This window comes from Diaporthe citri, assembly GCF_014595645.1.
Source record: "Diaporthe citri strain NFHF-8-4 chromosome Unknown scaffold_9, whole genome shotgun sequence".
NCBI lineage: Eukaryota > Fungi > Ascomycota > Sordariomycetes > Diaporthales > Diaporthaceae > Diaporthe > Diaporthe citri.
The window spans coordinates 2,209,013-2,235,288 of record NW_025064854.1 but is presented as its reverse complement, the minus strand read 5'-3'; the positions used below and the strand labels follow the sequence as shown (position 1 = coordinate 2,235,288).

Here is a 26,276-nt window from a genome sequence, read left to right as displayed (position 1 = left end):
TAAAACCGCCTTAATGGCTATATTAAAAGCATTTAAAGTTAAGTAAAATTATAATAATTTATTTGGCGCCTTATTAATGTTGCTTTATATTACTTAATATATTTCTTGGAATATAAATATATATTTTTTTATTTACTTAAATGGCTTGTCTTTTTACTCCCTTTATTTTAATAAATAGCTTATTAGTATTATCTTATTTACTTGGATTTAAATGGTGGTTTTAAGCATTAATATCTTGGCTGCTTGTTTGGGAATAAGCTTCTTTAGGTAAGGAAGTAAATAAAGGAACTTTTTTAATTGCTTCTTTATTTTGGGATGGTTTTCCTTTTGCGTTTATTAGGTAAATTAATCTTAATGTTTTAATAAAAGTTATAGCGTATTAGTTATTAATTTAAACCTTAGCGCTATAATGCAATTTATAAATATAATGGTTTTTAAAAGTAAGAGATTAATTTTATTAAATAGGGTGTAAGGAAAATAATAATGATAAAGGAAGTTAAATATATTATTAAATGTCTTTATAAATGCAGCGTGGTTATTTATAAAGAGGTTAAATAATATCCGCTATTTTAGGTAATAGCTGATAAATAAAGGGAGGGCTGGTTCCTTAAAACTTTTAATTATAGGCTATTTTCCATATATTACATTTCTTAGGGCATAATATAAATATGGTGTCCTTGCCATCCCTTAAGGTATTTAGTTTATAAATAGTTATTTATTTAGCATTATAAAAGCTGTTTTATACTTATCTTTGGGAGTAATTATAATTCCGTAATATTTATAAGCAATATTGCCTTAATAAAAGATTAAATATTAAGTTTATAGGATATCTTTAAAAATATAGTTGTTAATGGGTTGGCTATTATGGTAATATTATAATATTATTTATTGGATAATAATTAATAATTACTTAAAATATATTCTTTTTTAATGGGAATTAGGTATATGCCGCTTATTTACTTATATTTAGTTAAACCTATTTTACTTTCCTTAGCTTGCTATAAAATTGCTAAGCAAATACTTTTATGTCTTTTATATAACTTAATTATTTAAGTTAATATAGGATTATATTAAGGATAAGATTAATATTATATATAATTAGGTTTATAAGTTAAATATTCTTTAAATAAAAGGTAAAATAACTGCATTAAGTATATGCTAGCTGCTTTACTTGCTATTTCTTTTGGTTATTATTAATAGCCCCCCCTTTTTAAATGTTGATTATTATAAACTATTGATTGATAGTTTTTTAGAGTTTGCAGCTTAACTTTTTTTATTTAGGCCTCTTGCTTATATTTATATTAAGTTAATATTCTTGCATTATTAGTTAATATTGCGTATTTATACTTTTTGTTTAGGATAGCATAGCTATTAAGGCTTATTATTTTAATGCATTGAAATAATATTTATTACCTTTTATTATGCTAAAAATAAATAGGGCTGTATATGTATATTTATATTATATAGCCTTTTTATTGCTTATTATTACTTTAAGGGCTTACTTTAAACTATTAATTTTATTAATTGCTAAAACTATTTATTTTTTATTATCGTGGATATTTATATAATGGACTTTAAATATTATTACTTTGCTATTAAGGTTAGCCATAATGCCTTCTTTAGGGGTGGTTGCTAGTGCATTATATAGCTTTTTATCTTATACCCTTTATTTTATTATTATTCACGCTTGTAATATTTAATTAATAATTATTAAATTATTTCTTATTAAGGGACTTGTTTTAATTATAATAATATATTTATATTTACTCTTTATAATAATTAAAATTATGGTATTAATATTAAAAAATTAAATAATTTTAAAAATGCTGGTTTTCCTTGGCTTAATTATATTTAAAATTTTCCTAAGGATAAAGCTCTTTATTTGTTTTTTAATGGGTTTTTTATTACGGAGGTTAGGTTGCTCTTAAGATATTTTAAGATATTTAATAACTTTACTTAATTTATTAAGCTTAAAAGTATCTTATTCTTTTTATTAATTGCCTTATTGCTTTCTTTAAATATTAATTTTAATAAATACTTATTATTTAATTTACTTTTACTTTAGGATAAGGGGTTGCTTTTAGCGGCAAAGGCCAATGCCTTGCTTAATCCCTGTATTTAAAGCTGGATTATAATTATGTAGTTGCTTTAACCTTATAAAATAAAGGAGTTAGTTTTATATTTATAAGTAGCTTAGTTTTAAACTAGCTATAAATGCCTTAAGAGCAAGTTATAAATTTAGTTTTATTTTATAATATAGGCTTATATTATAATTATAATGCCTTTTATAATTATTAAGATTATAATATAATGCTTAATTAGTAATAATAAATTATTTATTATTTTTAAATATATTAGCCTTTTAACTTTATATTGCTTAAAATTAAGGTAATTTATTAAAATGGGATTAATTAGCTTCCTTAGTAAGTTATTATTAATTAAGATTCTTTTAATATTAACCCTCTTTATTATATTAATAATGTATGCTAAGTATATTATTTTAATGTTTAAAAGTATTATATTTTAAAATATAATTTAGCTAATTATTATAGGGATAGTCTTTACCATTATTAATTATGCACGCCGCTTTAATAATACTTTATTTATTTAGCGTCCTCTTTATTTATAGTTAGCTAATCTTAATTTATAGTATATTTATAAGTAAATTTAAGGACTTTAATTTATTAATTACCTTACCATTATAATAATATCCATTATTTGCAATTAATCTTAAATATTAAATCATCCTTGCTTATTTTTATTAAATAGCTAAATTAAAATGATATCTTTCTTTTTATTCTTGGCATTTAATGCTTCTTTAAGCTAATTCTTTAGGCGCAGGATAGCCTCCCGGCCTTTTTTAACCTTTTTAGTTTTATCTTATATTAAATAAGATGCGTTATAAGTTCTCTTTGCAGGTACTTATTTATAAGGAGGAGTTGGTAGCTAAATCTTGATAATATAATCGTTATTATTTCCCCCTTTTTTAATTTACATTTATTTTGCTGCTTTAGCTAATATTAAAATTATTAGCTTATTTTAATTATTTAGGGACTTTTTTTAATTATCTTATAAAGATTTCTTTAAAAATAGGGGTTTTATATATAATATAAATGTTATCGCTAATAGCACTTCCTTATATTTTATTATTATTATTATATTATATAGCTGCATAGCATTTAGCTATATCTTTAAGCGCTTAAAAACTTTTATACCTTGTTATATGTTTTCTTAAATTTTCCTTTAAATATTTTATAATTTAGCATTATAAAGATATAAGTTTACTTTATGCCTTTTGTTTTTATAATTAAAATATATTTAATTAGCTGCATAGTTATCCCCTTATCCGCAATCCAGCCCTTTATATATACCATAAGAGCTTGCCAAGGCTCTTCTTTCTTCCTTACCTTAACTTTTATTTCTTTAATGTTGTTAAGTATCTTAAGCCTAGGGCGGTTAATATATATTTAGGTTAATGCCGTATATTAAATTTAAGGTAAATGCAGCGGTTTTTTATAATTTTATTTAATTACTTTGGCTTATTAATGCTATATAGCTTACGGCCTTTTTTAAAAATATAGTTATTAATAATATAAGTATGCTAGTTAATTATAAGTATTAAGCAAAGCTCTTTAATTTAGCTACCTTAATCAATAAGTTTTTAATTATAAGTATAATTTAAAATATTAGCTTCTTTATAAATATTATCTCTTGGGCCTTTAGCTTGGCCTTATTTTCCTTATTTGCCCTTAAGCGTTAAATGCATTTTAAGATATAGCCTTTAATATTCTTAAACTTATATTTATTAAATAATACTTTATTTTTAATTATCTTGGTTAGGCTAAATAGCCGGTTTAATACCCGCTCTTAAATGCAAAGGTTGGCCTTATAGTTTTAATAATCCTTAGGAATTGCTATATATGCGTATAAATAATATGTTAATTCTTTTAGCTGCTTATTAATGCATTAATAAGAAAGGTTTATGGCTTTGGTTATATACTTTTAAATAGTTTCCTTAGCTTATTACTTAAAGTTAAATATTTTATTATTAACTTTATAGCTAATATTAATTTTGCAAAGCTTAAATTACTTTTTAAATAAAAGCTTTATTTTATTTTATTTATAGTTATTTAATAATAGCTAAAGATATTATTTAGCTTTAGCATTTTCTTTAAGACCTTATTAAAATACGGCTTGCATTTCTTTCTTTTTTACTTATTTATTAATGAGCTATACCTTTTCTTTATAAATTTTAATATCCTTAATATACTTTAATGAATCCTTACTTAATTAACTTAAAAAGATATTGCTAAATATTACTTAGCTTGCCATTCTTTATGGTAGTTTATAATAATTGCTTTTAAAGGCTATAGTAATAGGTAAGAATAGCTTAAAAATGCTTTTATGTTAATAATTAAGTAATGCTATACTTTAGGGGAAGAATAGGGTAAATAGGCTTATTATATTATTAATATAATAATTAGGATTAAGTTATTTAATTATGCTTTCTTAAGTAATTAATTTAAATTCCTTTTTAATAATCTTTATTCCTTTTATTTTAAGGTTTATTTTAAAGTTAAGCTTTTCTTTAAAAGGCTAGGTTTCCTTTTAAAATGCTACTTTTATTTTAGCTGCCTTTTAATAACTTTTAATCTTAAAAAATATATAAATAGTTTTAATTTATTAGCCCTTGGCTTAAAAAAATGCTTTTTATTAAAATAAATAAAAGGCCTAGGTTTTAAGAAATAGGATTATTTATCTTGGAATAGGTATTAATATGATTAATATTGGCCTTTTTAATCTTGGAAAAGCAGTGTTTTATTTTAAAGTAATATGGTTAAGTATATTTAATAGGTTTCTTTATTAAATTTAGTAATGCGTAAAGTTAAATATAGGCGGTTTATAGTTTGAATTCCTTAGCTCCTTATTTAGGATATAATATTAATAATTTGCAATATTAGCTTAAATACTTAAGGGGGAATTATATAATCCTAGTATTGTAATTCTTTATAATTAATATGCTTTTTTATAGTTTAATCCTAGTTTTATTACTATGAAATATAATAAGTAATTACCTAGATAAGGGACTGTTTTTCTTAAAGTAGTTTTTAATTACTAGGGGCGTAGTTATATTTTCTAAGTTTAAGCTAACTACTTATCTCGGAGGAGGAGTTTATCTACCTGGTGGAAGCATGGACTACCCTACAGTGTCGGGTCATCATCAGGGTTTGGATAACCCTCCTTCCAAGCCATTAGACGCGTCGCGTCTAGCACTTTCGCCTCCCCCTGCTCCCTTGTAAATCTAGGCAGCAACACAAGCGCGAGTTCCGTTGCAGAAGCCTCTTTTGTAGAATTTTTGACGCCTCGTTTGAAAACGCCAAATCGACATCGGACAGTAGCCGCGCATAGGACAGGATGGATGAGGTTCTGATGAAGCAAGTGGGAGCTCGGGGGAAGAAAAGATCCTCGACGGCAGAACCAGAAGAACCCGTGCCGACTGCAAACGCTTTCTTGACAAGTCAGGATGTGACTGCGGTCTACGATGAGCTCATACAATCGGTGTCATCCTACGTCAAGGAGTACATGTCTCAATATGACCCTTCACACGACTACAATCACATCCAACGGGTTCACCGCTTGGCGCTGGTCATCCTCGACAAGGAAAGCAAGCCCGATGCAGCTGCCAAACCGCAGTACGACAAGACTCTCCTGACCCTCGGAGCCCTGCTCCATGATGTCGGCGACCGCAAATACCTTCTACCCGGCCAGGACTCCACCACACTCGTCAGGGACGTGCTCCTCGAAAGGGGCTGCCCCGCCGACCTTGCAGACAAGGTGCAGGATCTCGTCCTCCACGTATCCTTCTCCAGCGAGAAGAAGGACCCCCAGAAGGTACTGGACAAAATCGTCTCCATACCGGAGCTGGCCATCGTGCAGGACGCAGACCGGCTCGACGCGATTGGCGCTGTGGGGATCGCCCGCTGCTTCACCTTTGGCGGCGCAAAAATGAGCGCTCGCGGCCTGAGCGGCTGCGTCGACCACTTCGAGGAGAAGCTGGAGCTTTTGGAGGGCATGATGAAGACGGGGACTGGGAGGCAGCTCGCGAGGGAGCGCACTGAGAGGCTGAAGGTCTTCAGGGGTTGGTGGGAGAGCGAAACACTGGGGTTGTCATGATGCTTAAGTTGCATCCACGCAAATGTTCAGGTGTACAGAACTCTCCTCGAAAGCTCAAAGAAAGCTTTAGGGTTCAGAAAATGGGAATTGCGGTCAAACGGAAAGGGAATACGCAGAGCGGCACAAAGGACCATCTCGTGCTTTTAAAAGTTGGGACTCGGCATTGTGTCGGAACCCATTCTGACGGATCCGGTCAGACAACAATAGAACTCCAAACATACGGTCACTTTCGATGGTCCCAACTTCACTGTGTCTCGTAATCGCAGTCAGTTCTGGAGGTCTGACACACGCTTTGAAAACCGCCATCAGGAGGCACTTCAGCTCGATTTAACATCTCGAGATGGCATCATCAAGACCTCCCACTCCACCTTCCTCGGTACCACCTGTGCCTCCCCCATCACCCACTCCGCCAACGCCATATGCGCAGAAATACGGAATCTCAGCGTATTATCCTTTCAGAGCGAATCAGTCTTCGGGACTCCATCCTCGGTACAGTCCCCCATCGTACAGGATCGATGTGATCATTGACCTGAGAGGCACAGGTTTCCGGACATAGATTTAGTCAACCCTCGACAAATTCCGGACGATGAACCGCCGATACCTCGACCCACCGACGAGGAGCTTGACCTCCTCTTCCAGGAGGAGGAGCAACATCAGAAGGTCGAATTACAAGGCTTGAGAACTGGTACGTTTTCATCCCAGATCCTCGAATGCCACCAAGGGCGGGCTGCACGCATCGTGCCAGGCTCGCACACATCCTGGACCCAGCCGACTCATATTTCGCTCCCACTAATGTCCTGCAGCGCAAGCCCTGGCCATAAACGAAGCTGTGCCTGTCAAGAATTGTGATTTGGTAGTCGATGAATCGAGTTGGGAGCCCGCATTCCAGAAGGTAAACCGCCTCCGCAGTATCCACACGCAAGGCATGAAAGACGGCTTCCGTCATATCTGCCTCGCTTATCTCCTTTTCAGATAACGGGACCAAAAAAGTTATTGACCTTGTAAATTCGATCACAGGAAAGATGGTATAATGTTGATAAGCCTATCAAGGAGGGGTTTGCCGGACAGCTCATTCCCGGCTTGTCAGACACAGACACCTGGAGTGTCGATAATACAGTCTTGTGGAACGTATTGGCACCCTGCATCCAAATAGCGAGCACCTTCTTCAAGGTTTCAACTGCTCTTCCTTTGTATGTGGCCATGGCTACGGGCACCGCGGGGTCCTGAGATGCTGCTGTGCTGACAAGAGCCTCATAGTTACCATGCTCTCACAACTATTAGGAAAGGGACGTCCATGTGGGATGGTCAAGAACCGTACAACTTGACAGAAGGGCCATTCCTGGCCAAATTTGCACGAGATCCCACCGCAAATGAAGCCTCTGACCTGTTGAGAAAGTTCAGCGCCTATGCTGACAGGATCGTTATTTCCTTCCTTCCTGTGGGAACTGAGGGAGGAACTAAGTACCCGGTAGGTAGTACTTGACGCTTTTTTTCGCAAGCATGTTGGGTTGTGGCGATACCGGTCTCACTCCTTAAGTCATGGTCGACATTACCTGATGACATTATTGATTTCAGTATGGCATGACGACCTATTTTCGTGATGAGACTAAAGGAAAAGGATACCAATATGTGCTAATATTGATGAATCCTGGTTTGGTTCGGCCGTTACTGGATACTACCACTTCTGAGACCGAGAAGGCGTTGAGTAGATTCAATTTCGCCAAAACTGTGAGTCTGCCCCTCGTGCTGAGTGTGGTCCTCCGGATATATCTGCTGAACTTGAGATAGCTTGCGCACGAAATGGCGGTGAGTCCAAACCCAATAAACCAGTATTCCTTTATTGGACAGGTGATTCGTCTCTTGCAAAAGCTGAGATTTGTCGAGGTTAGTTCTGCCGGCCCGGTGACTATTATGATCGCGTGCGCAGCTCGTGAAAAGCCACTGACAGTCATATAGTGCCTTTTCGATGGGAAGGAGTTTGAGCGATGACATTCCAACTTACGTACTTGCCTTAGCATGCCATATGGAGAGTTCACAATTGCTGGTACATGCCTATTAGCGAAGGAATGAAACATGAGCCGGTAAGCAAGGGCCCCCGTGTGTTTGGCACCCGTGCTCACCCAAGTATTAGTTCTTAGAAGTCAACGGCGTCGGTGAATGGTGCAATGAGCTCGGTCAGTCTTGGGAATCGGCATTGTTTGGGGGCCGGATTACCAGCTTTCCGAACTCTAGAATGCCGACTTTGAGGCAGGAATTCAATCAAAGAATCCTTGTGTGTACTGCGGAAGACTTTCCCAACTATAAGCTTCTCCTTTTCAACGGCATGGGAGTTAATCAAGACGCTCATAAAAATGACCAATGGTCCCAATACTTCATTCCTCTATATACGAGCAGCGGGTTCTTCACCACGAACTTTTGGGACGTCATCTATTCGAAATACTCGCTGCCGGCATTGCGGATCCCACACGTCATGAAACAGAATAAGACGGCTACAAAGCCGCCGAAAAAATTGATGATGTGTAAGCCCGAATTCTTCAATCAGGAAACAAAGGGTGAGCTGGAAACGCTTCGTAACACCATTAAGAACCGCGAGGCATTGTGGAAGAACATACGGCCATGGTAAGACCCCATCGATACATGAACCCCCCACGCAGCAGCGTGTCTCAGATCTCATTTGCCCAATACACCCTGACCACCGTTAAGCGAAGCCATTGTCTCTGATCACTGGGAAAATGCAGGCGTCAGGACGTCCTAAAGGAATGGAAAGGCTCCATCCACAGCAAGGCTGACCTCCGCAACGGCATAAAGCAGTTCCAAGCTGCGCACATCCAGCGCGACGAACTCGCCGCTAAAGAAGCACTCAGTGATATGATAGGGTCGAGCGTCAACTGGGCTGGAGATATGCTCGCGAAGCAGCCCGTCGGGTGGTTCATTGACGCCGTCGGGTATCTGATGCTGGCGATCATGCCCAGGCGCGATCAGGAAGACACAACAGAGCGCCTCTGCATCGCACAGAACTGCTGGTCACCGAGCAATGCTGCTCGCACGTGGGCGCAGTCGAACAAAATCACGCCCTGGGTGATTGACTCTGTCGGCTCTAAAAGGTTCGGAAGTTTGAAGACGACCGTACCGAAACGACACGTCCCGATTGCGGCCGGCAGCGACCTGGGCAACCGGACGACCCTCCTGGAAAAGCTGAAGGCTGAAGTCACCCAGCGGGAGCTGGCCTCCACCGTACCAAAGGACATTATAGACGCTTTCTGGATCGCATTCAACCAGACCGAGGCTGATGCCAAGGTGACGGGCGAGCATGAATGGCTACCCAATTTCAACTTCGAGCTACGAGGCTGGAGAAGCAAGGCGAACCAGGGCCATTCCGGGACAGCACCAGCCTTAGCGGCGACAAATTACAACGGACCGGCGCCTCAGCAGTACACGGAAGGCCAAACTCTGAACCAAGCTCTTCAGGGCCTGGACCTATCAGGGGCTCCGGGGCCAGCGAGTCCACCTCCTGCGGGAGGACGGAGGTCCGCGCCGCCGTCTCTAGATTTAGCAAATCCCTCTCGTGCTAGTAGCCCCCTGCCGCAGTCTCCGGGCCTGACAGGTCAGCCATCTGGGGCCGCAAAGAGTGCACGAAGGTCGGCCCCTGATCAGCAGTGGCAAGCAACATATTACACCATAGGCGAGGTGGGAAACCACCGGTACCGTACGGACCTGTGGGCACTCGTTGACGATGGGAGGTCTGGATTTGATATTTACGATGTCACTGGTATGTTTTGTGCCCTTGTATCAGCAGTTTACCCTGACATACCAGAAACTGTCTTAATGTCTGTGCATTCACTGAACATTGCTGGGCAGATGCCGTATCGGAGAAAAGAGCAAGTGAAAAAACGTTTGACATTACATCAGTACTCAAGAAGACTCTTCTTGGTCTCAAAGCACGACCTGAATTTCAGAAGGAGTTGAAAGAATCCCACGAGCCTATAGGAAAGCTGATCCGTCCAATGAGGAGTGAGGAAATCGCAGAAAGGGACGGGGAACACGGAAGGCCTTTCTGGATTATCCTCGGTCAAGACGTCTTCGATATCACAGGTATTTCAAGCTTGAATGCATTTGTGCAAACTTCTTGATGTCCTTACTACTTACTGACCCAGGGCTTGAAGCATTTCCATTCGAGAGCACGGCCCAGCGCATCATGCTCAGGTCCAACCCAGGTGGGAACCCCATGCATGCCATCGACGAGGACGACACCGTTACCCCTGAACAGGTGGTCGATTATCTGTGGCCGTACAGGTGCGCTACTCTGGCTGAGCCTAGACCGGCTGAAGGCCCTGGAGCTTCTTCAGGATGTCTGTATACAAGCAAGGAGGTTGCTTGGCACACTTATCGAGAGACTGGGATGTACACTATAATTAGAGACAATGTCTATGACATGACAGGTAAGTTGCCAGACTCCTACTTCAACGGAATTCCTACAGAACTCCAGAAATTAATGACGAACAGAATTTGTGGATTGTCATCCCGGCGGCACTACACTGATAGAGCAATGGGCGGGCAAAGATGCGACAGAAGCTTTCAACCGCTACCATTACGATGCCGAACGGTGTCTGGCGGACTACGACTTCCTTCGGATTGGACGAGTGATAAAAGAAGCCCGTCTGCCAATCGCCATAAATCAGATAATAGTACACGGAATGGTGTATGATCTAACCCGTAAGTATTCCCCGGAAGGTGACCCATGTTATGTTGACATCGGACCGTGTGTGGAGGTGGTAATGCAAGTAGTAATGACAGGTCTGGAGACAATACTAACAGGATCTTCATAGCTATCGACTCGTGGATGGTATACGGCTGGAAGGAGATTCAAGAGGCAACACAGTCGCTCCGTGGGACGGACGCGTCCGAGAAGGTGATGGCCGACCTTGTGGTGGATGTACCGGATGTTCTGCTAGACCTGATATCCAGGAGGGAGCTCATAGTCGCTAAAATCCCACCTCCGTTACCGAAGGTCACGCCCGAAGAGCTGGCTTCAAATGACGGGTCGATCATGGATCTCCCGGGGGAATTGGTCAATTCCGATCCGGCAAAACTGCCTCCACTGCGAAGGCCAGTTTGGGTCAGCCATGGACGAAACGTCTACGACGTGACTGGTGAGTATTTGGATCACATACGGCACGAGAATTTCCACTCACATAAACAAAGCATTTTGCGAGTATGGAGAAGACAGTCTGAGGGGTGCAATTGAGAGTTATATGGGAAAGACGATCCCGACAGGGCCATTATCCAAGCGGCTAGAGCAGGACTTCTCTCATCGGATCATTGGAGTATTGGTAAAAGGTAAGAGACCGGCAAGCGAAAGCGCTGGTAATGACTGCAGCAGACAAAGAAAAAGCGATTCACCGTCAAAACGGCGGGCCATGTAGCCATACCGCTGAGGATGATCGAGAATGAAACTTGATGCACAGATTTCCATTCTCTGAGGTGTCTAGAGGTGGCTTTTGAGCCCGAGAGTGGGAAACATGACATACCTAGGAATCCTCTTGATATCTGTATTAGTATTCACAAGCAGCCTGCCACCGTGAATGGTGTCAGGCTGAAAATGACCGAAGCATTGTGAGATCACCCTGTGACATGCACCTTGTGACATGCAGTTTGGTCCACGGGTCTCTTACGTCTAAAACACTGGCCTGGATTTTTGGACCTACACGAAACCCATCCATGATAGCAAAAAGTACCCAAAGATCAGGTACTTGGGATTATGAGCTGGAACGTCGGATCCAGCTGCTACATGCTCCAGGCACACCACGCCTGATCAATTGTCAATTTTCCACTAAAACCTGACAGCATCACGTCCACCTCTTCCAAGATGCTACTAGTATCTTTGGGACTTCTGAACGGCTACACGTGTGAATCTGCTTTAATTTAGTACAACACAGCATTTTCGTGAGGAAGTGGCAAACATGCACTCGCAACACCTTGCAACAGGGAATTAAGCAACCCAAAGTTTTCAGCCAAGACACGACTAGCCCGTTCAACAAGACATTCGTCATCAGATTCTGGATACACAACAGCCACTGGCTTGGTGAGAGGCAAAGGCTGAGCGCCAAGGCGAGCGACAAAGTGAAACCGGAGCCATCGTGGCGGGCGAAAAAACCTGGGTACCAACACCAGAGGTCTCGGAGGCCCAGACCACTCCCCCACAAGCGTTGGTCGGCTGGACTGACCGCACCCATACGCATGGGACACCGGTCCTGGGCAAAGCCTGGGTTCTCCGTGGCGCCTCCGTACCAGCCGGACAAGTCCGACTGCGGGCCAAGCATCGCGGCCGCTACCTGGCTCGGCTCGGCGCGGCGCCTGACGTCAGTAGGATACAACTTTGTGGGTTTATTTGGAGGCTCTGGTTTCTAAGGCCGTACCGAGCGGAAGGGCATGTTCATGTTGAGGGTTTCGTGGTCCTGGACATAAATAGGCACCGTGGCGACCTCAACGATCTCCTCATGCTCTTGGAGGCAATAGTTATCATCCCTTGATCAAGACGCGACAAATACCCAATTCGAGTGACATTCTCCAGTCCACACATCCTTCAATCTCTATATTATCAATCTCTCGAGACTGACGCATCAATGCCTCCCAAAATGTCGGGTCACTACCACGAACCAAAACGGTCAGGGAGAATGACAGCAGTAAGTCATCCACAGCCTTCATGATCCACCTGAAGCCTGCACCAGTTGCCAGTCTACAAAAATACTAAATCCTTATCTGCAGGCAGACATACTACTCCTTGTCCTGGCCGTCTTCCTCCCACCGCTCGTCGCGTTCCTGAAAGCGCGGCTGCGGCTCTCAGCTGCGGCTCTCAGTTGCTGCTCAACATCCTCTTGGGCTTTCTTGGGTGGGTGCCAGGTGTGATCCACGCTTGGTATCTCGTTGTTGCGACACCTGGAGCACGACATTAGGTAATCTTTGGTTTTGGACCTAGTAATTGCTAGTTGCTCGTGGTCTTTTGATGGCGTTCACAAATCCTCTGCTGTGAACTGGCTCGTTACGGAATGATTGCCCGGGGAGGAGGGGGGGGGGGAATATGTGGACATGAGAATATGGGTTTCTAGATGGCATCCTGATATATACCATGAATTCAATACTTTTGTGTACTCGTGTGTTTCATCTATCTCTACACCGCTTGACATGTCATTGGCAAGCCCCAAGCTCCAGCCACATGCCCTTGGCCTCGGTAGGTCTATTGCCAAGGCTCGTCCCTTGCATAGGAAAAATGGTAACTGTATCTTTAGCGACGTGATTTACATACCTTGTTCCATTGCGGAACACATGATGGCCTCGGAGTTGTGGCCATCCAGATGAACATGCCCCGAACTACGCAAGTAGGTCGCAGACAGCTGTTCAAGCCGTCCTGCATGCTACCAAGCAGACGAAGCTGTACCCAAAGCGTATAACCAAGACAGCAACCACCTCTCTTCGCCTAATCGTTACCCTGACGCAGCCTCTCCGCCCGCTTCCTGCGGACCACGTAGAACAGGATACCCACAGCCCACACGACAACCAGTACCATGGCAGGCACAGGCGCAAACACGGCGCCGCGCACGAGCACGAAGCCGCTGACCAGGGTGAAGATTATGGGTATGACCAGCAGCGGCTTGTACGGCCTGTGCAGGCCAGGCTCGCGGAAGCGCAGCACCACGGCGCCGAGGACGGTCAGGAAGAAGAAGGTGTACTCGCCCAGGCCGTTGAAGGTGAGAAGCGAGCGGAAGTCGCCGAGGAAGATGAAGAGGGCGGACAGGAGCGTGTTGAGGAGGATGGCGTTGAGGGGCGCGTCGGATGAGCCCTGCGGCCCCTCTTCGTCGCCGCCCTCCTCCTCCGGCTGCTTCCACAGTCCGAAATGGCCGAGCGCGGCGAAGGACTTGGGCAGCCAGTCTGCATTGGCTGCCGCGACGGCCATGCGGCCTGCGACGAACGAGTTGCCGAGCAGGGAGCCGGCGACGACGAGGCAGATGAGGACTGCGGCTACGATGCCGAAGCCGCGGCCGAGAAGGCGGGTGATTGCGGTCTAGACGAATTTGATATCAGTATCATATCAAGACACCGCGACTTGGTATGTGTCCACGGGCCATACGTACCACGGCAACGCTGTCCGTTGTGGAAACCACGTCCCAGGGTAGCAGGATGTAGTATGCAGCATTAGTCGCGAGGAAGCAAGCGATGATGGTGGGAATGGCCGTATTGATGGCAAGCGGAAGCTGCTTGACGGGGTTGGACAGCTCGGCGGAAACATAGATGCCCTTCTCCCAGCCGGAGTATGCCCACAGGGCACCGTACAGCGCGGCGGAGAAGTGGCCGAGCAGCTCCCACGTGCTCACATCAGGCCAGTGGGTCACGCTGCCGTCCGGGGCGACCGTGTCGCGGTCGGCGAACCAGTTCCTCCTGATCCAGTCACCGCCCCCGACCTTGGTATCCGGGTCCGCCAGCTGGATGGTCAGGACGACGACGCCGGCGAGCACGACGGCGAAGATGCTGACGAACTTGGTCGCGACGAAGAAATTGTTGAGGCGGGTGCTCGCCTTGGTGCTGATGGAGTTGGCCAGGTTCATGACCACCGTGATGAGCACGGACAGCAGCTTGTGCAGGACGCTGGCGGCCCTGTCCGTCACGCCAGCAGCAGAGAAGATACTCTCCACAAAAACAATGCTCAGGATAGCCAGGGTAGCGGGCATGACGGCGACGACCCACGTCCAGGCGGCGAGGTGCCCAAAGACGTCACCGTAGATGTACTTGAGGTAGGGCTGCACGCCGCCCTCGCCCGGGATGGCGGTCCCCAGCTCGGCCATGGTGCTCGCGCCCGTCCAGGCCAGCACGCCGCCGACCAGCCACACGGCCAGCGCGATTCCCGGCGAGGGCACGTTGGTGTCGATGGACCCGGGGGACGTGAAGATACCGCTGCCTATGACGATGCTGATGATGATGGCGAACGCGTCCAGCGTGCCCAGGTTCCTGGCGAAGCTGCCCCCCTGGTCCCTCGGCACGCCGCCGGCGGCTGACCGTGCGGCGGCCACGGGCTCCTCCGTCCCGTATGTTGTGCCGTCTTGACCCCGCGCGTCGGCCAGCAAGGGCCTGTCTGCGCCATCCTCTGTGGCTGCGGAAGGCATCGTGTCCCTGTTCGATGTGCGAGACGTTGCTCTCCAAGGTTGGGGAGCGGTGGAAGAGTCAGTGGATTGTGGTATGAGCAGGGGTGACGCAAGGTGGTTTATTTACGACCGATCGAGGCGGCGTGCAGTCGCCAGGGTTATCACGTTGACCCACTCACGGTTGGGACTGCAACCCTACCATCCTCTGATTGACATGAGTTCTTTAGCCTGTGGCCTCTGTATGCAGGCTGCTTATTGATTGCATTGAGTATACCTTACCTAGATCCTTTATGGCCTTGCATTTCTCTGCCTTGCTCTGCCCTCCCGGTCTCTGTCTTTGTCTGGATTGCTCTAACCCTGACACGTTAAAAGAGCATGAGCTCCCCCAACGAAACAACCCCCGTCCAAACATCAAGTCACCAGACAGGAATTGCTCTTTCGCCTACCTCGCTGCAACCGCTGTGAAGATTGATCACCGTAAGTGGGGAAGACAATCGCTCATATGAGGTCACAGTTTCTTTGCAACCAAAATCGATTTGTATTTTTGCCTGCCAGATGTCGGCCAATGTTGTGGTGTTGAGACAACCCAATGCAACCCAACCCACCTCGCCACTGTCCTTGTACGCCAAATCCAAACCCAGTATGCAGAATTGTTGCTCTGCAATGCACTCGCTCAGAACCCATAATCCCATCCCAAAGCGTAGAGAGCGTCATGTTTTTTTTCTTCCAATTTTCCCTCACCAACCATGCTGGAAGATCATTGATCATATGCTGATTGTGGCCACCAAAGGTACCCCAGGAGCCTTACAGCTCGATCTCAATCTTGGGCGCCTTCTCGACCTGCTCCTCCTCACCCTCGACGTACCCAGCCAGCCTCTCCTTCAGCTCCTCCACGCTGATCTCACCGGTGACCGAGGACTCCTCCTCCCCGCCCTTGTGGTCTTTGTGAGGCGGGATGAGCACATTGGCGGGGACGTGGACGACCCCGTTCTTGGCGATGCCGTCCTGCACCGCAATGGGGATGTACCCATTGATCTTGAGCCGGATGAAGCCCGCCCACCGGGCGACATCGAGGGCGATCCTCTTGTCGCCGAGGAGGGTGGGCAGGTCGAGGTGGTAGTGGCCGCGCCCGACGTCGTCCTGCGCCTTGCTGTCGTCCTCGCCCTGGGAGTAGTACGCGTCGCTGTACACGGTCTCGTTGGCCACGACGTGGTACTTGAGGATGGCCTTGAGGTACTTGATGCCCGTCTCCGTGTTGAACAGGAACGCGTTGGCGCCGGGGCCGAGCCTCTGGAACGCGCGGTTGTCCGGCGCGAAGATGGTCGACCCGTTGAGCACCTGCCCGTGGATGAACGAGGTGAAGTCCGTCTTGTCGAAGGCCAGGAGCAGCGTGGAGAACTTGCCCGGGAAGAGGGACAGCTCGCGGCCGACGAAGGGCGGCGGCACGAGGAGGCTCCTGACGGCGTGGATCACTCCGTTCTTGGCTCCCTGTGGCGATGCACGTGTTAGTGTTATGTTCTGAAGCAAGTACGGTTTCAACGGAGGGACTCACGATGTCGACTGCGACGACCTTGCTGTAGAAGTTGACCCTCACACCGGAGAGCAGACCGACGCTGGTCCGGAGGCGCTGAGGCTTATTCCCGAGCAGGGGCTCGTCCAGGGCGGTGGGCAGGGTGTGTGTCACAAGCACGCGGCCGGCGGGGTACAAGCCCAGCCCGATGTGGTATTTCAGCACGGACTCGACAAACTCCTTGCTGGGCTTCTTGTCCTTGGGGATGTGCTCGAAGGCGCTGTCGACGGGGACGAAGAGCGTGTAGTTGGCCTTGGTGCTGTTGAGCAGCTGCACAATGTCCTCGTGCTCGTCCACGAGCTCGGCGAACTTGGTCGTGTACTTGCTCTGATGAGCTGGTAGATGGTCTGGTTCGACTTCTCGTGGCGGCCGCCGCGGCGGGGCTTGTCCGCGGCGTCGACCTCCTCGACGGCGCTGCCTGCGTCCTCGTCGAAGATGGACTCGAGCTCCGTCTCGAGCTTGCCCTTGACGGCGTGGAAGGTCTCCTCCACGCCGGATGACAGCGAGTCTACGACATCGTGGACGGACGACGAGATGGAGTCGGCTGAGGGGAACCAGTCCTGCCAAGAGCTGTCATCGCGGTGCGGCTGTTGCCCGTGGACGGGAAGCTGGGAGAACGTCTCGAAGTCCGGGACGACGAAGGCACTGGCGGCCGCAGCCAGCGGGAGAATGGCGAAGGATCTCATTTTTGATGCTCAATGAATCGAGCAGTGTGTAATGGAGGAGGGAAAGAAACAACGAAAAGGCTCAGGGGAGGGAGAGTGAGTTAATGCTCAGGGCCCGGGTGAAACAAAGCCACAGCTACAATTCCTGAGTAACGGTTGCGCGCGATGTCTCGATGATCTGACGTGACGTCAAAACGCAAGCCGTTGGATCCGGAGGGTTCTTGCTGCAGTTCTGACACTCGGGCAGTGAGTTTGTCGGACATCCAGCACTCGTATTTGCTATACGTTGTACGCATACGGTAGCTAGCGGTAAGCAGAAATGGAGCACGACTTCTGGGTCTTTTTTAACGTCCAGCCTATAGGCACCGATGCAATGATGATTGCATTGACTCTAGGTACCCAGCAGTCGTCATCCGTTTCAGCCGTGATGCCATGCGATTGGAGCTTGCCCCAGGCGAGCTGAGCTGGCGGCAGCTTGAGCTCCAGCTTCGGGTCGATCAATGCCCCGCGCCCGACTGTCCGTTCCACCTCCTCGGGACCGGACCGGCCGCCGGTGGTCCCACTCATGCCTCACCAACATGCCGAGAGCCTCCCTTCTTCTCAAATATCGCAATGGCCGGGCTCGGAGGTATAGCAAAGAAATCTACAACATTCTGTCTATCACTTGGTAATTCCGATTCTCTAGGAGTGCTTGCCAATCCTATACCGTAGCGATAGTTCTGCAATTTCGGGGTCATGCCAGCCTCCATTCATCAAGATCACCACCATTTAGGGCACGACTTTTAGAGTCGGTAGGTCAGAATGCATAGATCAGTCAGGCTAACGGCAAGCACAAACACCTCACTTCCCTTGATCAACAGTTAGAGCCATAAAAGTGAATTCTTTTGAAACAAGCTTTATTAATTAATAGCTTTATTATTTAGCATCGGGAAAAAAATATTAATTGTCAAAATTCTCCATTCTAATCAAGATAAACAAGCGACGATCCCTTTTGCGGAAAACTGCTCAATGGGAGTGCCTCCCACTGGCCCACTGGAGCCCACGAAGGCCCTCTGTCATGTTCAGTCTGTGGGAGTCCGACATAGCACACTGTGTACCCTATTCTGTAAACATTGGGTCCGTGACTGTTCGCATCTGCAAGTATGATGCCTCCCTTTCCCCCCGGACTGCTCAGGTCCTTTAGCACAAGCCAGAATCTCTTTGCACTTCTGTACAGCTCAGCATCACGCTCAGCTGCGAAAGCCACTATCAGCGATCCCGTCATGTACGCGCTGATGCCGCCCTGCTCTGTCATCACATCAGTCACCTCCACGGCTTCCAGTTTCATAAGCCCATCTCCACCCACATTGATCCTTGGCCAAGGGGTGATTGAAACCGATAAGTGTGGGACTGTGGTTGTCAACTGAGGTGCCCAGCTTGGTTCCTGAGCCGCTGTACCCACGGCCAGCCAAGCGCTGTCGACTAGGCCTTGCTTCGCCAATTTCTTCCAGGTGACGGCCTCACTCTCGCCGTAGTCAAGGCCACTCAAGTCCACTTTACGCACCAATGGCAAGAACGCCCACAAACTATCTCTCGGCTCTGCGCACTCCCCCCCCCCCCAGGCTTGCTCCCACTGGCAGAGCAATGAGCCACCCTGCATTTTGATGTAATTCCGCGTGTTGTTCGCCCTGAAGCTTCTTTGACCTCCAAACACAGTCATCCCGCCCAAGGTGAGAAATTGCCCTGTTCCAGCCCGAGTATAATTCCAGAGACGTATCAACGTGACCAGTTCCATACCAGTTCCATCCCAGGTACCATGCCATCTGCCATCATGAACAGGCTCTCTCGTCCGAGCTTCTGTTCCTGGAAGGTCCAGACTCTGGTGAAGTAGTCATCTTTGCCAACCATCGTCACCAGCCCACCCACCTCCCGCTTCTCGGCCTCACTTAACAAGCTAGCAGTCCTGGGCCCTATCTCTTGGTATAGGCATCTAAGTCGCGGAGCCCCCTCAACTCCTTGAAGTAAGACGGGATTTAATGATGCTGAGGCATAATAATTCGTCATCCTTTTGATCTCTTGACCTTTCTCCTCTGCACATTTCTGGTTGATGCACAATTGGTCCACCCATCCGGTCATTCCCCCGAGAGTCTTCCCAGCCGCCTGACAAAATGCCTTCAAGTGGCTTTCGCTCATGGTGCCCCACCTGTAGGACACAGTGAAGAACTTCTCCTTCTGTTCCGCTGCAGTTGACATTTCTGCTCTTTCCAGATGGTATACCCATAAGGGTGTAGGAGTTGTGTACCCACTGTCGTCCCCCGGCTCATCGACCTGCACACTGTCCAGATTGGCAAGATCAGAAATCGCTGCCTCAAGCCTCTCCATGTTTCTCATCCTCGCGGCGGTATGCCCCGATCGTAGTTCCGCAGAGTTTCAGTCTGTCGTCTCAGCCCAGCCCTCAATATGTGTCCCGGTAACGCTGCTGTCCCTTTATTGCCCAGTATCCGCTGCTTTGTTGTCTCGTATACAACACGAAGAAAGCAATTTATAGACAGCGCTTGAAGCAAGTCAGGGATGCCCAACTCAAGTCTAAGCAGTGAAGACGCTGTCTCGCGGCACTGGGGCGGCGCTGTATGGCTTGGTCGGCATTTGTTTTGAGGATGATGTGGAGGCTGGCATACCATTGGCGGGCCCGGGGATGAGCATGGGATTCTGTTGATATTTCAGGTGCACGTTCGGGTACGGCTTGCTTCAATGGTCATATACTGAAGTACCTACTTAAGTACATGTGTTGCTGCGAAACTGAAGGATATGGTGGATGCCGAATGTGTCAAACAGCTTGCTTCGTTGATATCCAAGCTGCGACTCTGATCATACCTGGAATCACAGGAAGAAGTGGTTCTAAGGTCTACTATGGATGTCCTGCCTAGGCTCTCCTCTATGTAGCTGAAATGCGTGATACAGTGTGATTAAACAGTACAGCCCTTGAGTAGAGCGTTTCACTGGTGGGAAAATCGAAGTTCTACTCAGACTGAGCTGTGGCTTTGTGCTTTTTCTAGGTGTGATGAGAACTTATTAAATGTCCCATTACTCTCTAGTCCAACGAAGTCTTCCATGCCCATGATATAAATTATAATATGTATAACTTTCTAACTATTTTCCTCTTAGGTTAATTCAATTATAGTATACAGTGTTAAAAGTTTAGCTATTTAAATTAGTTGAATCAAAGGAGGACATGTAATATATAGAGGTGGCCCGAATGTGGGCCACTAGACTTAATATGCTGCCCCCCCCCCCCACCAAGCGCCCCCCAAGGATGGCCAGTGTAAAAGATCGAGGTTCTCGGGACATAGCATGACCCCTGTCGTTCTGTTGCAGACACTACCTAATCTATATACGATTGAGTCCCTTGTACGACACAAGTTTGCGGTGATTGTAGTCTCATTGTACTAACCGCTTTTAACCACTGTTTTGACTCCAGAGGCATGAGCCAGGTCGTAACGCGGGTCAATATGTGACTACCCTGAGTGGTTCAGCCGTATCTTGCCGCCAAATTTGCCGTCTACCGAGTGCTTGTGTCAAAAGCTGCTAATTAGTACAGCCCTCCCCCACCTGTGCCTAATACTACCGGTCTAGGGGGCGGGTTCTATGGCGTATAGGATGTGTTGATCGTGCATCTGGGTGACACAAGTTTAGAACAAGCATGCAAGTCTAGATGCGGGGACACGTGTGAAGTCGCCTTAATACTACTGGCATGCTATTGAAAGGCCGGCTCATTATAAATCCCGTTGCACCTATTCAACTGGTCTCGAAGCTTTCTGCGCCGTCGGACACCACTCACACTAGTCCGAACTCTCATCAGTGCACCGTACACTGGGGCAGGAGCACAGACAGTGCGACTATAAGGTAGCCTTTTAAGTCGGCAAATGGGCCGTCGCAATGGTTGCAATGCCTCCAGGTAGCTTATCGGTCGTCGTCATCGGCGGTGGCATCGGCGGATTGGCATCCGCCATTGCAATGAGGAAGGCCGGGCACAAAGTAACAGTTAAGACACTCAGCAATACCTTTCATTTTCTTACAACATAGCAGCGACCTGCAGTCGCAAGTACTTACACAATCTCACAGGTTTTCGAGAAGTACGGCTTGTCGGGTGAAGTTGGAGCTGCCGTTGGACTCGGGTCAAACTCGCTGGAATACTTGCAAAGTCTCGGCTTTGATAATGCCAGAGCAAAGGTTTGTAGATGTGAGTGGCATCAGGGGATTTCTACTTGGTCCCCTCTTGTTTAAGAATCGACCCTATGGACGCTTTTTCATACAACTGTGGTCACCGGCTGACACCTGGCTACCAGCGAAAAACTCACAGGTCCTCGATGGAAGGACATTGGAGTTGCTGCAAGTCCTGCACGTAGAGAAGTCCATAGGCGGCACATTCTATCGACCTGACCTGCACCAGGAGTTGAGGCGTGTGGCGGAGTCGCCGCCGTCGAGCAGCGGTGGTGGTGGCGGCGACGCCCCGGACCTGCCGTGCCGCCTCTTCGAATATACAGAGGTAGTCAGCATCGAGCCGGAGCAGGGCATTGTCCACCTGGCCGACGGCTCGCAAGCCGGGGCAGACCTCATCATCGCCGCCGACGGCGTCCACTCGTCCGCGATGACCGTCATCCTCGGCGAGCCCTCGCCAGCCCTGCGGAGCAGCACCACGGCCGTCCGCGCCGTGATCCCCGTGGCCAAACTGCAGCAGAACCCCTTCGGACGCGTCATGGCCGAAGTCCCCGGCCGGAGCACATTCAGCGTGGCGCCCGACCGCAAGCGGTACCTGCTGGGGTACTGGTGCCATGGCTTCGAGTACCTCAACCTCGTCCTCTACGCGCTCGAGGATATACCGGGGATGGTGATCCACACGATGCGCGGTGAGACGACCTTGGAGCTTCTGGCGGCTGCCCTTAGCGAGTTCCATCCTGACCTCGGGACGGTCTGTGACCATTTGCTGGACGTTCTGCCGCTGTGGCGACTTTATACGCGACCACCTGCTGCCCGATATAGCCGCGGCCGTCTTGTCGCCATTGGTGACGCAGCGCATGCCATGCTATCGGTTCGTCATGTTTACACTTGATTTCCTCTCCTTTGTCAGTAGATGGCGATGTGGCCGGTTGAAATACCTCTACTCGCTGCTAGGCGCAAAGCATCGGCTGAACACGTGTATTGTATATGTATAGCACATGGGCCAAGGTGCCAACTCTGCCATTCTCGATGCTGCGGCTCTCGGCACTCTCTTTGACGACCTACCAGATCGATCTCCTGAAACCATCTCTTACCGGCTTCGTCTCTTCGACGAGATCAGGGTTCCCCACAATTCAGCCGTTCAACTGTGGTCGGAAATACCAATGTTTGAGCTACCCACAAAGAGAAATGCCGAGATCAGGGCATTACTGCCAGACCTTAAGCTCCCCGGTGAGTCACGCTCTGAGCTCTGCGAATTACCTGCTGCTGGGGAAGTTTTCTAACCTCGAAAAAGAGACAACACAAGAACTCGTGAATTTCTTGCAACGGTACGATGTTGTGGACGTGTGCAGAGAGAAGCTTCAAGCTTCGAATAAACCCAACTAGAGGGTAGAATAGAATCGAATTAATTCTTCTGCATACCAAGAGGCGAGGCGGCCAGTCGCTTGCTATCGTGACCGACCGACTTCCGTCAGCTTGGCTGTATGTCCTAGTGAGCCACACAAGCGCTGCGTCCACTCTTGAGATACGGCCAGACTTGTTCAGATTCCATTCACATCGGAAATGAATTTTATATACATTGCACAAGACTCGAGCTTGCCGCGAAATGACGTCTACTCCTTTTCAAGAGCAGCGTTTACCAACTCGTTGAAGTTCTATTACCAAGTTAGCGCCGCGATCGTATCAGTGCTAAGCAAGGTATTACTCACAGGTGTGCCAAAGCCAGTGACAGCATCCCAGCCAGCCTGAGCCGGGAAACCGGTAGTGTTGCAACCGTAGCTCGAGCCGATGGTGATGTCGGTAAAGGTCTTGTAAGCCTCCTTGTACAACCAAGGATTGATGAAACCCAACGTCGGCTTGCCGGCGGCGATGAGGGCATCGTTGACAAGAGCCAGGATGCCAGCGACGGTGGGCGACGAGGCGCTGGTTCCCCCGATACGGATGAGCTCGCCAGCGTAGACGATGACGTCGAGGTTGCCCTGCGCCGAGATGTCGGGGTAGGCACGGCCGCTCTTGTTGTACAGCCCGTCGTACGTGCCGTTCAGGCTGGCGATGTACTTGTTGACGGTCGACGCCTGGTACTCGGGCTGCGCGAAGTAGTTGCTGAACCCAGCCCCCGAGGCGAAGCGGGTGACGGCCGTCTCGGGCGTGAAGTTGGCGGTGGCGCCGATGGAGGTGACCCATGGGCACGACGTGGGGAAGTCGGGCGTGAACTTGTAGGTGTTCTTGCCGTCGTTGCTGTAGCAGTCACCGGATGATCCGACGCCGGCATCTCCAGACGAGACTAGGTAGGTGACACCGCGGGCGCCAAGCTGAGCAAAGCCGGAACAGACCCTCTCGGCGTAAGACTGCGGCACGGTCTGCTCGTCGTCACCATAAGACGAGCTGAAGACATTTGGGATGTCGTCTTGTGCAAGGATATAGTTCAGGAAAGCCAGGTACGGCTCGTTGGTGTCTGTTGGTGTGCTCAGGGAGGGGATGAATGGCGGGCTTCCGCCGGTGTTGTACGCAAACAGAGGCGTCGGAGAGCTGACACCGAGGACCAGCTGAGCATCGAGGTTACCTTCGACGTCGGCACCCGCGTCAACAAAGACGGAGGTATTGGGGCCTTGGTAGTTTGGCCCATCGTCGATGATAGTGAACTCGAACTCGTCGGCGGCAGCGACTTGGTCTGGGCGGAATTGCTGCAGGAAGGTCTTGGCATCGTCACGCCGACTTGTGTCATTGAGATAGTTGTTGATGGCAATCGAATTGTCGTCAGCAGCCTGTGTGGTGTAGTTGATCGTGCCATAGACTGTGCGCAGGCAGTCGAGGGTGACAAAGCTGGCGTTGCAGACTGCCGAGATATTGGCGGTCCCGCTTGCTAGCTGAGATGCAGACAGCTGTTTGTACTTGAACTGGCCTGTGTGCTCCCACCAGGTCAACTCCTGCTCGGACAAGTCAAACCTGATGGGCTTGTGCTCAGGCTTGGGTGTCAGGAACGAAGTTGTGGGCTGGACGACATCAATGTGCTCATGAAGGTGCAGTGGCAGCGACCATTCTGTCGCGCGGTTGGCAACGTGGCCTCCGTCGTGTTCATACTTCGAGTAAGTTGTCTGGAGTAACTCCTCGGCTTTTGAAATGGGCACAATGATGGAGATCCAGTCCTGAGCAGGCGAGTAAGCGATATCTCCGACGCCGTGCCCCTCGAGCCACCGGTGGACGCTGTCGATAGTCTCGTCTGTTGGGCGGACAATGTCGGCGACCTCGTCGACGGACAGGTGCTGGCCGTAGCGATCATGGTCAGGGTCCGAGATCTCAAGCAGGTGTTGCTCGATAGCACCCTTGTTGCTCTGCTTCAGACCGATCTGGAGATTGATCATGTCGGATCCGTCTGCCGGGCCAAGACTCGTCCAAGACTTGGGGACGTAATGTCGCTCCTTGATGGCATAGTGGGTCGACGGAGAATCAGATGGCAGAGCCGTGGCGCCAAGGACTATGGCGCCCAAGCCTACACAGAGCTTGGCTAGAGTCATCGTGAGCAGTCAGGTCGTCGAACTTGGCACAAGGTACTCGCCCGGATGAGATTGACTTGCCTGATCTTGGCGTCAGTGAGGAGCGACTGTTATACATACAGCATATCACGCTGTTCGAGCTGCAAGCAGCCAATGCCGTGCTACTGTGTAGATAATTTGCCCAACAGAATGTCGTGCTTTTGATAGCGCAATCGGTCGTGTGCCTGAAGTAGAAGGTGCCACCATTTTCCCGCACTCCTTGTGGCCGATCATTGCTTGTTTTTGCTGTTTCATTGGATCTCCCGAGGTCTCCTACTGTATCACCGTATCATCGCTAACGACGCACGGATTCGGTGCGCACTAAACGCTAGCCTAATTTGGCAGGTGCATATTCCACTGCACTGAATCAATGATGTTTGCACAGCGACCTGGCAGCCTGGGTAGGGGTGTCCGCAGGTCTTCTTCAAGCATTGGCTGTACCCGCAGTAGCCGCTGTGGGTGTCCTGGGGTTGCCTTTTAGCGACCAGTCTCGCAGGCCAGCAGGCCAGGCAGGTCCGCATTGCAGCATCGGTGCCACGCATAACCTGCCCGGGAAAGTGGGCAAGGTAACGCAACAGGTGGGTAGATGCCCAAGGCACTCACGGCTGTAGCAATTGTATTGACCTAGGGTGGGATCACCGGTATCTAAATATACGAGTTACCCCTCCCGTCCTCAACCTAAAGAGCCCAACGAGCCTCCAAAATGTGATGCTATTTCGCAGCCTTGTAGTACCTCTTTCTTTCTCTCGGTTAGGCACCTATGGTTGTAAGTTAACAACTTTTCACATTTAACTTGCGCCCTCATTGCCATTGGACATATGGACAGTCTCACTAGCAGCCTGTATAGTTGGCTGGAGGACACCTCACCTTCTAGTGACCAACTTGAGAGTTGACTGTGTCACGTCATCATTTGGTGTTCCTTTGAAGCCAGCTAGATGCGATATGACAAAATTAAATAAGGAATTGTGAGAAGAGCAACCCCCGAGCAGCAGGACAAAAGAGC

At 47.9% G+C, this 26,276-nt stretch overlaps 7 protein-coding genes across 7 annotated transcripts; 3 read left to right on the top strand and 4 right to left on the bottom strand.

Annotated features, from left to right (window-relative positions):
* Positions 1-5,415: 5,415 nt before the first annotated feature.
* On the top strand, positions 5,416-6,995 carry INS49_015713 (uncharacterized protein; the record flags this gene model as incomplete). The annotated part of the gene is made up of 3 exons (XM_043176391.1): positions 5,416-6,143; positions 6,717-6,859; positions 6,943-6,995. The coding sequence occupies 3 exons, from the start codon at positions 5,416-5,418 to the stop codon at positions 6,993-6,995; spliced, it is 924 nt and encodes a 307-aa protein (XP_043019846.1).
* Positions 6,996-8,644: 1,649 nt separating this feature from the next.
* Positions 8,645-12,582, top strand: INS49_015712 (uncharacterized protein; the record flags this gene model as incomplete). Its single annotated transcript, XM_043176390.1, has 8 exons — positions 8,645-8,793; positions 8,913-9,943; positions 10,084-10,266; positions 10,329-10,613; positions 10,678-10,887; positions 11,001-11,324; positions 11,377-11,511; positions 12,179-12,582. 8 exons carry the CDS (start codon positions 8,645-8,647, stop codon positions 12,580-12,582), a joined length of 2,721 nt encoding a protein of 906 aa, XP_043019845.1.
* A 1,066-nt stretch (positions 12,583-13,648) lies between these two features.
* INS49_015711 (uncharacterized protein) lies at positions 13,649-15,329 on the bottom strand (the record flags this gene model as incomplete). The annotated part of the gene is made up of 2 exons (XM_043176389.1): positions 13,649-14,233; positions 14,304-15,329. The coding sequence occupies 2 exons, from the start codon at positions 15,327-15,329 to the stop codon at positions 13,649-13,651; spliced, it is 1,611 nt and encodes a 536-aa protein (XP_043019844.1).
* A 783-nt stretch (positions 15,330-16,112) lies between these two features.
* INS49_015710 (uncharacterized protein) lies at positions 16,113-17,564 on the bottom strand (the record flags this gene model as incomplete). Its single annotated transcript, XM_043176388.1, has 3 exons — positions 16,113-16,796; positions 16,861-17,203; positions 17,236-17,564. The coding sequence occupies 3 exons, from the start codon at positions 17,562-17,564 to the stop codon at positions 16,113-16,115; spliced, it is 1,356 nt and encodes a 451-aa protein (XP_043019843.1).
* A 1,734-nt stretch (positions 17,565-19,298) lies between these two features.
* INS49_015709 (uncharacterized protein) lies at positions 19,299-19,904 on the bottom strand (the record flags this gene model as incomplete). The annotated part of the gene is made up of 1 exon (XM_043176387.1): positions 19,299-19,904. One exon carries the CDS (start codon positions 19,902-19,904, stop codon positions 19,299-19,301), a length of 606 nt encoding a protein of 201 aa, XP_043019842.1.
* A 1,554-nt stretch (positions 19,905-21,458) lies between these two features.
* Positions 21,459-22,712, top strand: INS49_015708 (uncharacterized protein; the record flags this gene model as incomplete). Its single annotated transcript, XM_043176386.1, has 4 exons — positions 21,459-21,557; positions 21,645-21,752; positions 21,883-22,611; positions 22,695-22,712. 4 exons carry the CDS (start codon positions 21,459-21,461, stop codon positions 22,710-22,712), a joined length of 954 nt encoding a protein of 317 aa, XP_043019841.1.
* Positions 22,713-23,353: 641 nt separating this feature from the next.
* On the bottom strand, positions 23,354-25,255 carry INS49_015707 (uncharacterized protein; the record flags this gene model as incomplete). The annotated part of the gene is made up of 2 exons (XM_043176385.1): positions 23,354-23,395; positions 23,450-25,255. The coding sequence occupies 2 exons, from the start codon at positions 25,253-25,255 to the stop codon at positions 23,354-23,356; spliced, it is 1,848 nt and encodes a 615-aa protein (XP_043019840.1).
* Between the last annotated feature and the right edge of the window lie 1,021 nt (positions 25,256-26,276).